The sequence below is a fragment of the Psittacula echo genome, assembly GCF_963264785.1.
Source record: "Psittacula echo genome assembly, chromosome: 2".
Taxonomy (NCBI): Eukaryota; Metazoa; Chordata; class Aves; order Psittaciformes; family Psittacidae; genus Psittacula; species Psittacula echo.
This window is the reverse complement of record NC_137737.1, coordinates 125,772,430-125,790,692: the sequence shown is the minus strand read 5'-3', so window position 1 is coordinate 125,790,692 and position 18,263 is coordinate 125,772,430. Positions and strand designations below refer to the sequence as shown.

The following is an 18,263-nucleotide window of genomic DNA, read 5'->3' as shown; positions in this document are numbered from 1 at the left end:
GCTGAGCTTCAACCACAACAGTTATAAATCAGTTTGTGTTTTCAGTTCCCACCTAAATTTTGACTGAATGATGACACAAAATTTCCCATTGACTTCATGGGCATTAATCAAGTCTAAATAAGCTACATGTACAGAACAGGATGGCAATTACTAATCAGTATTGCTAAGGCACTTATCATACAGCAACAAAGCTGAAAATGAAGAACTGTTCCCTTGAGTGGTTATGTTATCATAAGCCAACAGGATTAATGACTATACTTTTAACAACAATTGTCATGATTTGCTGACTTGTGTCCCTAACCTAAGTAACAGACAACTGGAACTGCACAGAAGTTAGCAGAAGGGCCTAAGGAGGATTTGCTATAGTTAGCAGTTTCCAATTCCTTGCAATATCAAGACAATGGGACAGAAGTTTGGTGCCTCACATAAGGATATCAACACACCTCAGACTGTTGTACAGTCTGTTGTAGGAAGGCAGATCTATTGCAAATATATGAAATTTAGTATAATCAATAACAGTTAATTTCCCACCGCAAAAATAAACACTAGTAAGACAAAGTGGACTTTGGGGATGAAGAACAGACTTTGAGTTTAGAACATCAGGTTATGGATGAGGCCTCTGCAAGCTCCAGTTCATTTTGGGCTCTAAGAAACAAGAGCATCATATTAAAAATCACTAAATTCGCCACTGTGTACATACATAACCACTTGAGAAACTTTCCCAAGAGCCTTGCTGCTTCTCAGAACTCCTCCAGGAATTTTTTAATGTAGAAAACTACTAACAATGACTTGGAAATGAGTTCAATCCTATTTTCACTCTGAATTTCTGAAACATGAGCCCGGTACTAGCAGGATTGCCGTCAGCACTTTTATATGGTCCCTTATCACATATTAATACTTTGCTTTGCTCCCTTACAGCAGCAACAGAGCAGTACAAAATCAGTGACAAACAGTTTTTCCTCTATAGCAGCCCAGAACATTAAGGGCAAAAAGGTGACTCTTCATCAGTCTGACAAGACATAACTAATACAACTGCCACAGACTGGCTATGTTATCCTTCCCAGTCATAGTAATGGTAAAATCTGTCCTTTCAGTTGCTCAAAATTAATTCCCCTTCTTTTTTTAAGTAAATGGTTCTGGCTTTCAGATATAAAACATGCCTGCTTCTGTTGCTCATCATCACAGGAATATATGGTAAGAGATAGTGCTTCTCTCTCACTGTTCACTACTGAATTGAGCAAGAAGTGAGGTTTGTAGTTGCGAAGACAGAAAAGCAGACAACTTACAGATTCCTAAATATCACATACTATGTATACTTAGTATTATCTGCTATATGCTGAAAAGATCAATATTGAAAATGGGCATGTTATCAACAGACCAGTGGTCCACAGGAATACACCTTTCTCTGCAGCCTGTTCAGTCCCTTACAGAATTATATGAATGTGTAAGGACCCAAGGCTTTCCCTTCCACCAAACAAAAAGAAATTTGTGTGCTATGGTCTGTGAAAACAACACAGAAAGAGAGAGTCACATGACACTGATGGCAATTACTCTACTAGTGATCTGACAATGCTTAACTGTCTGGATATTTATGTAGTATTTTATTCATGTTGCACTTCCTTATGTTTAGTGATAGATAAAAGAAGACATATTACCTGGAAATAATGGGACAATTCGTTTTTATTTTCCTGTTCTTATGCTGTAATTGAAGATTTGGATTAGTTTTGAGTTTGCTGGCTTATGACATAAATCCTGATGATTAGTGATCAGTAAACGATCACTTTTTAGTAAAAGTGTCACTAAATTAAATTTAGCAAGATATAATTGGTAACATTTAATGTGAATTTCAAATTGTTCCCTCTTTCAGTTGCCAGATAAAAATGTAACTGAATTACTTTAGGCTACATTAAATATAATGTAAACGAATGAAATAAGATGAGGCAAACAAAAATTCTTTACAACTGATAACTTCATTCTTTTAAGAGTTTCATTTAAACTTGTAAAATCTATACTATTCATACTACTTTTGGATATACTAGGTATATGCTACATTTAAACTAAATTATTATTACCTATTATTTGTCTCATGCATTTGGTGTATAGTCAGTTCCAAATTTTGCTAGTAGCACTTTACTGTAACACTGAATCATATCTGGAAGAAACTACCTGTTATTAGCAAACTATTATTAACCTTTCAGCTTAACCTTGATCAATACAGGTCTTTTAAACTTCCATACATAGATTACACCAATTTTAGTATCATCGCTATCATGAACTTCTCCAATTTAATGATTATTTTGCAAGACTGCAAACATGCTTTTTATAAATGCCTTACAAAAGCTGATGAAATGCTAATGAACCACAGAATTATCCCAGATACAAAAGCAGTCATCCAAATGTAAATCCATATGCTGCATGTAATTTAGTAGTTATTCACTTCCCCTGCAAATCAGTATTCCCACTTAACGATACATATTCTTCAGCAGGTCTTCAGCACCTAACTGCACCTCAGAACTAGAGATATGTGTCCCATGAGACTTTCCTGGCATCAAGAATCCCATATTCTCCTAATTTCATACACCAGGCAATGTGATTTTGTCATGATACTCAACAAGACATCTCAAATACAATTCTCAAAGCCATTAATCCCATTAATCACATTTTTTAATTATAGAATTAGTTGTGAGGTTTCCCACAGCCTGAACCAACCTCTACAAAAGAAAAAATTCACTGCTTTGAATCATCTTTGTTAGTCAAAACTAAACCTTTTTGCTTCCTTCTAGAGATTAGACACAAGATGCTTATTTCTGCTCCTTCCTATTGAGTAAAAGGATACAATATCCTCAATTTGCTTTGCAACATGGAACAGATCATTATTCACTGTCTTTATTAGACTGCTGAATAAGGAAAAAGAAACCCAGGTCCTCACAATGAAGCTGAAGTGCCAGTCGCTGACTCCATTACTTTCCCAGGAACTGCACTGGAGAGACCTAGCGTCTGAGTTCTGCTGGTGCCAGTCCAAAGTCTGGCTGAGGGATCATTACTGCAGGCTGCTACTTCTTTGAAATAGTAGTACTTACAGCTGCATCCCTCCCCCACCCAATAATCTAATTAAAAGAAGAAAGAAGTACTCATGGATAACAAACATTCGCAACATGTGAAGAACGCAGCCTGTAAGAGCCTATAAGTGACAGACTTAGTTTCCTTCTGACATGGAGGTGAATTCCAATGTGAAAGGCACATGGAGAGCATAATGAAGGAATACCTTAGGCCTTTTCAAAGGGAAGCAGAGACTTTCTGCCTTTGTAAAAGAGGAAGAGAAAGGCGTCTATTGCAGTCAAGAGTACTAGTTATAACCAAGGAGAAAGGCTACAGGGCTGAGGGAGAACCATAGGTGTTTAAGCCAATTAACAAAGGCAGTGCTTTACACTTGAAAAACAAAACAAAACAAAAACTACTTCACTTTCTGTGACAAACAGGTATCTTTAAATCATGGAAAATGGACCAATTGTAAAAATGATTACACTTCCAGGTAGCTGAAGCACATTAACAAAGAAACATACTCCTCTACTCTCAGTAAAGCCCAATAAATCATTAGAAGTTGTTTACTGCAGAGATTACAACTGTCACTTTGAGAAAGACTTGTTATTAACACCAAGATGTTAAGTATAAGAATTGAAGATGAATTTAGGAACTCCTGTTAAAAATAACATAGGTACTGTTTTCCTTGTTTATCTTTCCTTTAAATGAGAAAATCAGATTTACCACTAACATGTCAAGAAGATTAATGAATAGGTACTGCCAACCACTTAAAGACAGAAGGGTTAGAAGTATCTGAATGAAGCAATACATAACAAAATCATGCCAGCTTGACAAATCATGTCAACATACACTTAGCTTTATATATAGGAATAAAACCGTATGATTGCAAGTAAGTATAAAGTTAATATATAGAAGAAGCATGACAAGAAATCAGTCACATACTAGTTTTGCATGCTGCCACACTACAGCATGGGAATTTAAAAGCCTTGCACTCTGCTCTCAGAAACTGGGTGTTACAAAGACAGCTTTATTTCACAAATTATAAAATTTCTAGGCCAAACCAAAATCCCACCTTCCTCCAGGACTGCTGCTATCCTCACTGTCCCACTGCTCATTTTTATTTCTTGGTATTGGTGGCTGCAGCATCTCAGCAGCCAGGGGGTCTGCATCATTCTCTTCACGACCAATCCATTCTCCAATCACACGAGGTCTGAGAAGGGGGGTGTTAAAACCCGTTGTGTCCTGAAGAGAAATAAATAATAATAAAAAACCCCATAAACACTGAACTGCGTGTTCTCAACACATGCAAATACGGAATAAAAAAAGAAATAGAAAATAAAACTATTAGTTTCAAAAGTACAAAACCAGTAAAGTACATTTTCATTTCAGAGGGCTACAAAATGCTCTGTAACAATCATGAACTAAAGAAAAGATTCCCATTAACAAAATTTCAAGAGAGATTTGCCCACCCTGACGCCTAAAATCTCTCTTATTTCTTAACTTTTCATAGCAACTGTAGAAATCTGCAATATTGGCTTGAAAAATTATATATATATTTTTTTTATAAACACACAACTCTTGTAATCACCACTGTGTCAGTTCTGCTAAGAAACTACATGAGGTCACTTGTATAATGAACACCCCAGCCAAAAGACTGTTGTAGATTAATAGCATTACTCTTATTTGCATTATGAATTAATGCAAAACTAATAACATCTGCATTTGGCATTTAAAAATAACCCTGCTGGGATTTACATAATGTATCTTTCAGTTCTGAAAATGGTATTAACATTTTAATAAAATGCATTTCTAAAACTAGTACTCATATTTTTAACCACTGACTGGAAGAAGGTAGCTGGAGAGGATTACAAGAAGCAAGCAAAATGTTAACTGGAATATTCAATACAATAGTTGTATCATTATATCAGGAATTTAGATTAAGGAAACAAATTGTCCTTAAAATTGTATGAAAAACCTGTTCTGAAGTGACAAGTATCTCTGTTCTCAATGTTACTGGAATGGTTGTAAAGGTTGTACAACTGCAGTCAAACTAAATGTACAACTGCAGTCAAACTAAAAAACATGCATGTATGCAAAAATAAATTGAAATAATGGGATAAGAATATTTATTTTGCTTTAATTAAACTATTTTCACACTTCAAATACAGTGTGGCCCTCATTAGAAGAGATATACCTATTCCTATCCTTTAATGAGAGAAAATTTCAGGAAAACAAATCCTTGGCTGTTACCTAGCTCACTGTCTCAATAAATATTCCTGCCATAAAACAATGTTTTGAAAACAAAAAGTATCTGAAAAAAAGTACAGCACAGCACAGTGATTGCTTAGCCTAGAACCATATTTTCTCATCTTCCTAAAAACAAACCATTTTTAAAGTCTCTTCCTAATTGACACAGACACCGCAAAAGCACAGTTTGAAGTAGAGGTCTACCGATATGAGACAAAAAAAAAAAAAAAAAGGTTGCAAACTGCTTTCAGATGCATGTATTTATCCCACTCTTGCTAGATGTTGGAATTTTGCACAGCAGAATGACAGAATCATGGAATGGTTTAGGTTGTAAGCGACCTTAAAGCTCATCCAGTTCCAACCCCCCTGCCATGGAGGGGATTTCATTATGGGGGATTTCATATTACACCTTTCATTAGACCAGTTTGCTCAAAGCTGCATCTAACCTGGCCTTGAACACTGTCAGGGGCAGTGGGGCAGCCACAACTTCCTGGGCAACCTGTTACCACTCCCACAAGCTTCATTTTGACAGAGCCAAATGTGACCCAGGCCCTGAATTATATTAATACACCCTTGTTATTTTGTTTTGTTTTCTGCAGTGTGCCTGTGAGCGCATTCTCACACTCCAGTCTCTGTTTGTCTATCCAGAGTGCTCCATCTCTTGACTAGTTTAGTTTTTACACAATTTTCCATTTTCTGCAATGTTGATGTGACACAGTAGAACCACTGAAAATGGAATGCAGCTGATAAAGAAGAGAGAAATTTGAGGTAAACACCACAGCTTCACAGGTTTTATAATACCTAACCACCAGTGTCTTTCTTTTCTGTACTTACACATTTTGTGCATCTGTCTGGTGCTGGTAGACTAGAAGACAGTGGCCTCTGGTCACTTGACAGACATAACCTGTTACAGGTGTGACTAACATCATATTCCTATGAGCTAGGAAAAATGATTATTCTACTGCCCACAATGCTTTCATTACACAACGTCCTTACATTAGTTTCTTTAAGCAAGAACCGTCTGTCCTCTTTTAAGGCTTATTCCTGCTACTTTGGCCATTTTCTCCCTTGCCTTTTATTTATTTTATAGTAATTAATAAAAATGGCTCCTGGAGCTAGTTAAACTTGCAACAACTTGCACTGTCAATCTTGCTAAAAGCTTTCTGTCCTGTAAGTGAAAATGAAAGTACCTAAAAAATCACCCTTTTCGCAATACCATAAATTTTTCCTGACACTGTATACTGCACCATCAGCATATGAATAAGTAAACCATTAATGTTGTGTCTATCTTTGTTATGCTGATTTCTCTTCTAGACACTTTAGGGATTAAAGTAGCACTTCATACTTTAAATAGAAATGTAATTTACATTACATAGTCATGCTTTGCTCACTTCATCACCTTGCTTTCCTTTTTGAACCTCGTTAGATTAGTACACCATAGTTTCGGTGACCTAATTTATTTCCTTCCTTTCAACTATATAAGCAGCCACAGTGAAAACAGTAAATGGAGAATCAGAGATGGCTCTATTCAGAACACCAGGACATTTATGTGGCACCTTATTTAAAAAGCTGCTATAAATTCAGATGAAGTATTCTGTCCTCAAACAAGGGGGTTTTGTTTATTTTTGTTTATTTCTGTGGGCAGAGAAGAGATTCAGAGCAGCCCTGCAGAGAAGGACTTAGGGGTGTTGGTCGATGAGAAAATGAACATGAGCCGGCTTCAGTGTGCGCTCGCAGCCCAGAAAGCCAACCATATCCTGGGCTGCATCAAAAGGAGCGTGACCAGCAGGTCGAAGGAGGTGATCCTGCCCCTCTACTCTGCTCTCGTGAGACCTCACTTGGAGTATTGTGTGCAGTTCTGGTGTCCTCAACATAAAAAGGACATGGAACTGTTGGAACAAGTCCAGAGGAGGGCCACGAGGATGATCAGGGGACTGGAGCACCTCCCTTATGGAGACAGGCTGAGAAAGTTGGGTCTGTTCAGCCTGGAGAAGAGAAGGCCGCGTGGAGACCTCATGGCAGCCTTCCAGTATCTGAAGGGGGTCTACAGGGATGCTGGGGATGGACTCTTCATCAGGGACTGTAGTGACAGGACAAGGGGTAATGGGTTAAAACTTAAACAGGGGAAGTTTAGATTGGATATAAGGAAGAAATTCTTTCCTGTGAGGGTGGTGAGGCACTGGAATGGGTTGCCCAGGGAGGTTGTGAATGCTCCATCCTTGGCGGTGTTCAAGGCCAGGTTGGATGAGGCCTTGGGTGACATGGTTTAGTGTGGGGTGTCCCTGCCCATGGCAGGGGGGTTGGAACTAGATGATCTCAAGGTCCTTTCCAACCCTAACTATTCTATGATTCTGTGATTTGTTTTTTTGTTTAATATCAATCTTAGATCTTAACTGATTTCCAATTTATATTCCCCCATAAATAACATAAGAGATTGACCCTGACATTAGTGTACACAGAAATATTTTCAGGACAGGAAAGTATTTAAATCCGCACTAAATGAACCTACAGGATTATTTTATGGAGCAGTCCAGGTATCATCCATGCATCACCCACATCAATGGCTACCAACTTGACACACTAAAGCTTCTCTAATGTGGAGACCAGGAGAGGAAGGAAAAGACTAGAGGACAGCTGAACCTCATCTTCAAATTGGGCTGAGATTTGGATTTTGAGGGAACCTCCATTGCAAGAAATACTTTGGCGTGAGAATAAATTTGTTTATTTTAACGACTTAGAGTAGTTCTTTCTTCCGTTTTATTAATTATAATCTGTGTTCATTGAGTAATACTACCCACAAGAAGAAAGTATACCCTAGACAAAGCTCAGAAAAAATGTTTTAATATTAACATTGAGGGTCAAAATCTGCTATGAATAATTATATCATCTTCACTTGAGCCTGATTTTGGATCTCTAACACTTAGATTTCTCCCATTATTAATAACTAAAGCGACTAAAAGACATGGTTGGGAATTCTGGACAAATCTCATAATGTGAAATTCTCATCTACCTAAAAAAGAAAATATTTCTAGGTCTCTGTATTTGCAGATAAAACCAAAACCAAAACAAAACAAAACAAAACAAAAGCCTGGAAAACATTCACTAAGTGTTCTTCAGCAAATCAAAAGCCAGAAGATGAATAAATCTTCCCCTACCTCCTCCTAAATTGCTTTAAAATGACAGTATTTTAGTCCATCTCCAACTACAGCTAGAGATACAAGGTATGACTCCTTTTTTTTGCAAGGTCTGGTTCAGAAACATTGCTGAAATGGGTACAACCCATTTTAAACATACTTTTTTGTACTGTAGCATCCCCGCTACATTTTGCTTCAATGTATCTTACCATGCATACATTCTACAGTTCTACAGTGCAACACATATTGCAGGTTATTTTGTGACCCACAGACAAGTAGGGTCTTCCAGTAACAGTCCTCCAGAGGACGCACATCATGAATAGTCCCATTGTCAGAGCATTCACCTAAGACACCAGAGTTTCCGTAGTATGGCTATTCTATACTTCTGCATGTATTTGAACTTCCACTTCCCAGGGAAGTGCCCAGACGGACTTAGGAAAGAACCTTGAAATTCACAATGAATTCTCTATAATTATTTTAATCAGCCTAGAATACCATGCATTTGCCAGAAAAGCTAACATTCTAGCTCAACTTCTTTGTTTACATGAAATTCTTCATGTTATTGAGGAGCTTTAAGAAACTTCACACTTCCATGCATAGTTTCTGCCCAGTGGAAAGGAGAGTGAGTTAATTCAGAAATTTGTATTCCATTAAGTCTGCACTTTAGCCTTAAAATCTGAGAGTCACAAATCATCCCTTCTCATTTTCTTTTCTCACACACAATCCAGTCAGTTGTTGATTTTACATAGCTTTCATGGCCTAGAGATGTGGGCTGAATTAACAAGAGAGACAGAACACCAAACTCTGCCAGTCTCAAGTAAATGAGATTAAAAAGGAGGGGGTCTATATAATAAATCTAGTTTAATTGCAGTAATGTTAGGAATTCCTTTTGCAATGATACTACTGAACTCAGAAATTTTATTAGATTTTAGCAAACTAAAAGCTTACATTTTGACAGAAAGACTGACCTTGTTTGCCTGTATTTTCTCTACTTCTGTCTTGGACTGAAGCTCTAAGTACTGGCACAAAGCTAATAATAGCTGATATTTGACAAGAATCTGTTTAAATGAACCCTTCCACAAAATTGATTGTAATTCAGAGCAAATTGGTATTCCAAACCCAAATCCTCCAGTAACTAAGCAACTAACTAATTAACTGGATTACTAGGGAGGAGTTACATCAAACAACAATACTGATCAAGTACTCCCCTGACAAAGGCAGCTAGAGATTACTGCAGCCAGAAAGAAGTAAGTTTTTAAAAGACACTTACATAATAAGAAACAAAAATAAAGAACACATTCTCTGTTTTCTCTGGGTTCATAATCTAAACCACACATGAACAGCAGGATTATGGGCTCTGTCCTAATCCCCAAGAATGTTCCTGATCAGGAAAATAAAGCAAGGAAAAAGGTATAGAATTTATTATTGTGTTTAGTTTTGTGCCTCTCATGACATATACGTAATCTAACAGAATCTAATGCCAAGTTTGGGCATGATGTTCCAGACCCGTTACATGCACCTGAAGGGTTAAATGGTTAATCCAAACCACAGATGAATGTGGTTTGAAAATGATCTAGTGCTGCCACAGCATAGATAAGGAATCTGTAGTATTAGCATGCATTACTGGTAAAAGAATTACAATCAACTTGACTACATTTATACCTGACAAATAAACATCACCTGGGTACCCACTCAGGTGAAATAGAACCAAATTCTGTCTAACGTTAAACCATTATCAGGAAGTCTTTGGCTGCTTTTGGCCCAAGCCAAATAAACAAAACATCGGTGTTATCAGCACTGTTCTCAGACTAAAGCCAAAACACAGCACTGCACCAGCTACTTGGAAGGAGAAAAACAACTGTTACAGCTGATACTAGGATACACACCTATGTTTTAGTTGTTGCTAGAGTAGCACATACTCTGATCAAGGAGTTTTCAAGCCCTCATGCTTTGCCAGTGAGGAGGGGCATGAGAAGCCAGCAGGAAGCAGAGACAGGACACCTGATCCCAACTAGCCAAAGGGGTTTTCCATACTACAGCATGTCATGCCCAGTATATAAACTGAGGTGAGTTACCCAGAAGGAACTGATCGCTGCTCAGATCAGGCTGGGTATCGGCCAGTAAGTGGTGAACAACTGTATCATGCATTACTTGCGTCTTCTGAGCTATCATTTCTTTTTGTTGTTGTTTTCTGTTATTATCATTATTGTTACTGCTGGTATTCTATTACCACTATATTTTCCTGTATTTTAGTTATTAAAACTTATTATCTCAACCCACATGTTTTACATTCCTTTGATTCTCCTCCCCATCTTGCCCAGGGCAGAGAAAGGGGAGATGTGAGCAAGTGGTTGCGTGGTGCTGAGTTACCGGCTGAGGTTAAATCATGACAAGGGGAAAATAATAAGTAAAGGCCATGGTTTCTAAACGGCAGCCCCATATGCACATGACTGCATGGTAACAGTGATCAAACTTGTCTAACCGGTCTCTCCTGGAGAACCCAGTGGAGGTACACTTGGCGACACAATGGTTCATGCCCTCATTTTACCAGGAGAAAGGAAAGATGCTTAAAAAGTATCTATCTCCCCATCAGGCACTATTCCTTTGTTTTATATACATTTTGAATTTATTTCCCTAAGAGTACTGGTTTATGACACCACGAATAAACCCCAAGATTCCTGGCACCACAGGCATGCTGCTGTTCATTGGTGAAAAGAAGGAAGATAAAAGGTGTTCCATTTCATTTGGAACTTTGAAAAATTAGCTTGATTACTCTCTCAACACAGAGTTCATACCAGCTAAAACTAAAATTAATGTTAAATATGTAATGTATCAAAAAGGCCAAAACAGAAGAGATCCTTGCTCGTTGCATTGAGCAAGGAAGTAACGACTGATCTTTATGTCCAGTGCATTCTTGATTGAATTTGGGAGCAAAAATTATTCCTAAATATTCTAACAAATCATAACTGGGAATGCAGAATTCATGACCTCAGGAATATAAGGTATTCAAAGCTTCCAAAATTTAAAAATTTTAAATTTTATTTTAATTTCTATATTATATATATTTAAATTTATATATTATATAAATTTTATTTAAAATTTAAAATTAATTTAAATTTTAAAGTCAAAGTTTTCAAAATTACACAAAGTAACCCAGCAGACTATATTAAGCAAAGATGGTATTAAGATCAAAAAACATTTTCCATGGCCTCACTGAGAGCTTCTTCAACTCAATGAGGTTTCTTTTCCATAGCTAACAGCTCGCTCTGGATCCAGCTCCTATTTTATCAGCATATACTGTACTTACCCATATAGCTTTCCATACCCAAACTTCCTCTGAACTCAAAAGAACTGAAGTGTGTGTACCAGGACGGGGAGATGCAGCTCTCATTGACTAAAATTATGACAATCATCTGTCTTTTTTTACTGTTCATTAGGCATAAAGTAAATCTTACCTTATCAAGTTCATCAGAAATAGCAATGCCTGAAAACAAAACAGATCAAAAAAATAATTTAGAAACATTCTTTCTATAAATGTCTTTAACTACAGTAAGTAAAACTAAGGTTTAATCTGGAAAGTTTACCTATTGTTCTCTGCACACTGCTGTACCATACAATGTATCATATTCTTTTCCATTAGTGAAATTGCCTGGAAACAATATACTCTTAACTTTCCTCAGCTGCAATATTACCAAAAGGAGTTTTTAAAAAAACATGGAAATGAAAATGGCAGATTTGCCAGTAAGCAACAAGGAGCTTAAGTATACTTCTACCTGCTTTCTAAAATTAAAGCAGCAACATAAAATTTACATATGGACACACTGTTATGCAAATCTCACCCTAACCAGCATGCATAACATCATGCTGCAATTACAGGGCAACGTGGACATGACTTGTTTCTTTCTCTATGGTTCAGTATAGAAAAGATTCTATAAAAACACATGGAATTTAAAGAGTGGACAAGCTCACTATAAATTTCACTATAAAATGCAAACCAGTTTTTCTAAATCCTTTTAAAAAGAATTTGCTTGTTTGCTCTTGTCCTTTCTCCTGATGCCTGCCTGTGGCTGTCCTACACTTGCTTCCATCACGTCACCTAACTCTCATATATATGCATAGCTGGTGTTGGAATCAACGTACCTATACACCTCAGCCATACCACATGGAGAGAACAAGTAATCATACATTTCATGCCATCATGTTGAAAATTCTTATATATTGAAAGTAAAGCATTTCCCAGGTTCCTATGAGGTTTCATAAGAAACATTGTCAGTTTAGAGCTTCAATTAAAAAACCATTGCGGTGAAAATAAAGTGGAGAAGTATCCATGCACAGTAAGAATACACACTTGAAAGTAACTGTCTAATTCACATCACATTATCGAGACAACTTTGTCCAAGGAATGCAAGAGATGATATTACAAAATAATTAGTATCAGCCAAGTGGAGACTTATTCTTTGTAAAATCACACTATAAAGATTGCCACAGTATAAGCTTATTTCCATGACATTTTTATTTCTTACTATTTGGTATACTGTAACTACAAGAATTCTTTGGTTTTTTACTGTACTTTGAATCATTAACTCTATATAGCTAATTCTCAGTTTAGATGACTTCCTTATACAGATTTTTTTTTTTTTTTAAATACTAAAGTGCTAGCAGAACTGAAATTACAATTTTAAGACCTCATCAACACATAAGAAATACGTCAGGAGTAAACAGAGTATTTCAGTCATTCAATAGTTCTAAAGTAGATTACATTGAAAAATATGCATTTTGCTTAACCCTTCTAAACCTCACAACAATTAACCTGTTCTAATAACTTCAGACTGTTATTTAGCCCAGACACATACTACACTAATGTGTATAAAGTATAATCAGGAGGTTGCACCAACCTGAACCATTCAACGGGGCTTTAATGTATTATGAGTTTCTTCAATACTCAATAGGCATTTACTAGAGGGAAGGTAACTGCACTCTTAGAGGTAGTAAAACCCTAATTCAAGATTCTATTTATCTCAATTTCGAAAACCTGATTTCCATCAACCAGCTCTCACATTGAATGTATTTGTATAACCACATATTAGAACCACAAATACTCTCTCTAAAAAAAAATTGACTTTTTTCAGCTATTTCCCATAATGTTAAGACAGTTCATTTTGTTTTGTACAGGCTTATTTCCTCAGATTGGAAGTTGGTTGACTTTTCTTCTTTCACACATGCTCTTTGAATGGGTCTTTGAAACCTGGGAGCAGATGCAAGAGCCATTTTTCTCTGTGCTGACATACTCATTAAAACTATTTATTGTCAATTATGGCAAAAGAAACTACAAAAGGTAACCCTACTATTTCCAAGACTCTATTGCAAAAAACATCAAGTGATTTTACTATTCAACTGACTATGTTGCTAATCAAAGAGCAATAATGAAAGTACCAAATAGCACATACAAGAAAAACTGTATATAAAAATATATGGCTCACAAAAAAAGCTCTACTAACTTCTCTGATTAAGTTACATGTAAGCACATAAAATTTAAAAACACTTGTAATCAAAAGGAGTGCTTTCAGCAAAATGCTTTTTTGTGTAAGTCCCATCAGTTCCCCAGAATTCATTCAGAATTTAGAGAAGACTAAGCTGAGTAACTGAATTGACCCCAATGTCTCAAATTTCTTCTTTACTAAATCGCAAACAGTAGTAAGACACCAAAACTGTATTTCTTAGATAACCACATATAAAAATAGCAGTTTCTGAGGACATCTTGCCAAAATAAATTTTAAAAGTTTACTAAACTTTTATCTTTGCAATCCCTTTGCAAGAATTAAACCTGCAAAATCTTTTTATCTCTCCTTCTGATGTCGTATCATAAGAAAAGAAAAAAGATTCTCCTGATTACCATAATCTTGGCATGTTGATTCTTCCAGTGGCAGGGTCTACCATCTTGTCTGTGATACAGATTTTTATGGTATGGCTTGAGCCCCATTAATATTAACAAAACTCGACTAGTTACTGATAATACAAGTCCATTAGCAGAGATTGGGATAAATTAATTCATAAAAAGGTGGTTGTAAAAAAGCTTCTAATTTTCTTCCAGGGCACTACTGTACCGCACACTTAATGTGTGCCCAGTCTCACCAATTTTCTTTTGCAGTTGCCAAACTGACAAAATATCATGGCTGAACTTGAGAGGAGGGGGGACTTGCACCGTGTGCAGTAGATAAAAATTTACGTCACTGTAATGATTTTCTGAGTATGGATCTCAGGTGGAATTATATGGACTTCAATTTTCACAAAGTAAACCCGCTGCATATTTACCATACCATTAAAAAATCCAAAACACCTTAATCCAGAATCCTGAGAATGCAACTAGAGATAATAATAATTATCACACAGGAGTATTTACAATTTCTGTTATTCTCTTAAACTTTGCACGCACCTGACTTTTCAGTAGTCAAATAGGTCAGTTACTTTATTTTCAAATACTACCTTGACAACATAAACACTTGAATTTCTACAAAGTAATGATAACAGTGGTTGCCACCTCTGGGTCATGTAATTGCTACTATCCTGAGATCAGTATTATTCAAAAAGAAAACCCACTTTTCACTTATTTTGTGTATTTGACAGCAAATAATTGGTTGTGCTCTCTGTAGCTTGTATAGTTATTTTCACCTTTTTTGCTCTTTTTTTTTTTCCTGTGGCTTTCACACAACGTCAAAGAGGAAATATGTTTTAGTTCTTACATATTCTAAATAGGAAAATGTCATTGTAAAATCACAGAACACTAGAGACAAAGGGGACAGCCCATTTCATGAAACTATTCTAAATGGAAATAGCTACATTTCAGGTTTAGGCAAAACATCCATAGGTGTAGCCAGAATGTCCACACACTAACATCTTTTTACCTAACAAGTTAGCCACTTCCTCAAACCGTAGCCTTTTTTCCTCACAACTTAATTCAAATCACCAAAAATCAGTAACACCAGAAAAACTGAAAAATCTAGTTTGTTCAACCTTGAAACCAATGGCTTTGTCAGAATTCATGTTTTTAGGAACAACTGCTTCTGACTTCCCTCAGCTTAAAGCATTCAAAGCCTGACTCTGCATGATGGTGAACACAGAGAATGGAATTTTTAGGGCTGTTCTATCATTGCTTTGCCTCAAGTCACTGAGCAGTGGATAAGAAGGGGACTCTCGAAGAAGGTCTTCTGCCTTTGCAGGGGAAGGTCTTCTGATACCAAAGGCAAATCCTTCAGAAATAAAGGAATAGGCTTTAGCCTTCCTCTCATAGCAGCTGTTTCTCATAGACAACATTTGCTATAATTTTATATCATATCATGATTGACAACTCTACAATAGTCCTACATTCTTACTTTTTGAAATGGGAAAGTGCAGTGTTCCCACTAATGGGGTGAGAGGTTTGCCTGACACCCTCAATCAGCTAAAGTTCACAGACAAGGTTTACAGTGGGAATTAAGATACCTAACTGCCAATTTTATGGCTTTAAAAGTCCTTCCTTTTACAAGTAATTAAGGGTGCTGAATTTTGATCAGGCGTCACAAATACCCAGCCCACTCAGCTGTCTGGTGAATTACACAGACAGACTCAGGGCACTTGTTTCTAGTTTTAAGTGTAATGACCCTCTGTGCTGGAACAATGAAGTAATTGTTCTGAACATGCTTTTACAGTCCTTCACAAGTGCTCCACAGCCACAACTACTGCCATCTCTGATCAGCAACAAATCTGGAGTGGGGCTGTTCGTGCTAGCACAGCCTTTCTCAACTGGAACTTATCCTGTCAATAGCTGGGTTTTTGAAAGGAGCTGGAAGAACAAGCTACCCTCTGCAAGAAAGGTCTCGCCTACTAAGATTAAGTGAAACATGACTACCAGAGAATTTAATAACAATGCAACTTATTAATACTTATTATAATTACTATTTTCATGCCTCCATTAGGCAAATTCCCCAAAAGCAGATCTCCCTGTATTAGCCTGTCCTGGGTTCAGCAGCAGCAGTCAGTTTTTGTCCTTCTTAGTAGCTGGTGCAGCGCTGTGGTTTTGACTTTTGGCCTGGGAATAATACTGATAAAGCCGATGTTTTCAGTTGCTGGTCAGAATGTTTACCCTGACCAAGGACTTTGTCAGTCTCATGCTCTGCCAGGGAGGAGCAGAAGCCGGGAGGAAGCAGGGACAGGACACCTGACCCAAACTAGCCAAAGAGGTATTCCATACCACAGCACGTCATGCCCAGGGATGTAACTGGGAGTTCCAAGGAAGGGCACGTCCTCTTGTCTGTCAGGCTCATTTCTGGCGGGTGGTATCGTATTCTCTTCCCTTGTTATTTCCCTTATCATTATGATTATTGGTGGCAGCAGTAGTGATTTGTGTTATACCTTAGTTACTGGACTGTTTTTATCTCAACCCGTGGGAGTTACATTATTTCGATTCTCCTGCCCATCCCTCGGGGGGGGGGGGCAGAAACTGCGTGGCAGACTTGCCGACTGGCTTAAACCACGACATATTATGTTTTTTTTTTTACCTAAAATATTAAACTAGTTGTTTATCATGCCTTTTTTTTTTTTTTTTTTACATTAGCATGGATTATTAAAAACATTCCTTACATGGTTATCTTGGATTTCTGTTCCCAATCTTCTATCCCTATGGCAATCTGCTGCAGCACAAAGTTAAGAATGGAGAAACAAAGATAATGTATTATTCGTGATCAGCTTTACAGTACCTTAAAAGCTTGTGATATTTTCCTATGTTATACATGCCTGAAACTTCAGAACAGGTGTTCTGGTAAGAGTGAAAGTTATGCTTTTATTTGTGGTCCTTAAATAATTATAGGAAGAGGTAACACACAACAAAAATTAGTTGAGATTTTTTGTAAGGCTTACATTTTTCTAAATGCACAACATACACCTGACAACTGTAATATGCACCCAGTCATAAGAAAATAAAATGCTACGACTTTAACATATGCCAGACTATTATTATTCAGCTCAACGGCAGCAAATAGCTTATGCATTTTCCTAAATATCCAGAAGATGGCCACAGAGTTCCCGACAGCCAGTTTTCCTACTTGCCAAACAAAACCTTCCGGATTTGACAGGCAGGTTTTGTCACATAGTTTGGACATACGAAGACAACCTCAATGCAACTCTGACTAACTTGACAAAATTCATTTGCGTGATTGGTCTAGGCTGGAGAACTTGTGGATGGCTGGACTGTCAACCTCATAGTGGCTGTTACAGAACACAGAGGTTCTGTAACAAACTCCAGGAAAGACACAGCATTATTATTATTTTATATATATATATATATAAATGTATATATAAATATATATATAAATATATATATTATTCTATGCAGTATTATACTGCAGCTTTGAGCATGAATACAAGAATACTGTATCATATATCAACTACCTAGCAGTTAACTGTCCCACTGCATTCTCCTATCCACTGTAAATTAGGGGAAGCCTTTGTTTCCTCACGGGTGGGACAGGCCATCTCAGATGTACTTGCATTTCCCACGGTAAAACCTCATGCCATACTGTAGCTGGCAGCATAATAATTTCTAGCCGCTGTTCCTGTTTGTACCACGTAAACACAAGGTAAATTGAAATTATTTGGAGTATTGTGTGCAGTTCTGGTGTCCTCAACATAAAAAGGACATGGAACTGTTGGAACAAGTCCAGAGGAGGGCCACGAGGATGATCAGGGGACTGGAGCACCTCCCGTATGAAGAGAGGCTGAGAAAGTTGGGGCTGTTCAGCCTGGAGAAGAGAAGGCTGCGTGGAGACCTCATAGCAGCCTTCCAGTATCTGAAGGGGGCCTATAAGG

General features: G+C 37.2%; 1 protein-coding gene across 1 annotated transcript in view; it reads right to left on the bottom strand.

Annotated features, from left to right (window-relative positions):
• LOC308217692 (uncharacterized protein C8orf34 homolog) overlaps positions 1–18,263 on the bottom strand; it is a gene marked incomplete at both ends in the record, with an annotated part of 201,883 nt that overhangs the window by 125,312 nt on the left and 58,308 nt on the right. The window contains 2 exons of the mRNA XM_080610920.1: positions 4,115–4,284; positions 11,879–11,907. Of these exons, the coding sequence (XP_080467046.1) occupies positions 4,115–4,284; positions 11,879–11,907 (199 nt within the window). The remainder of the gene's footprint in view (positions 1–4,114; positions 4,285–11,878; positions 11,908–18,263) is intronic.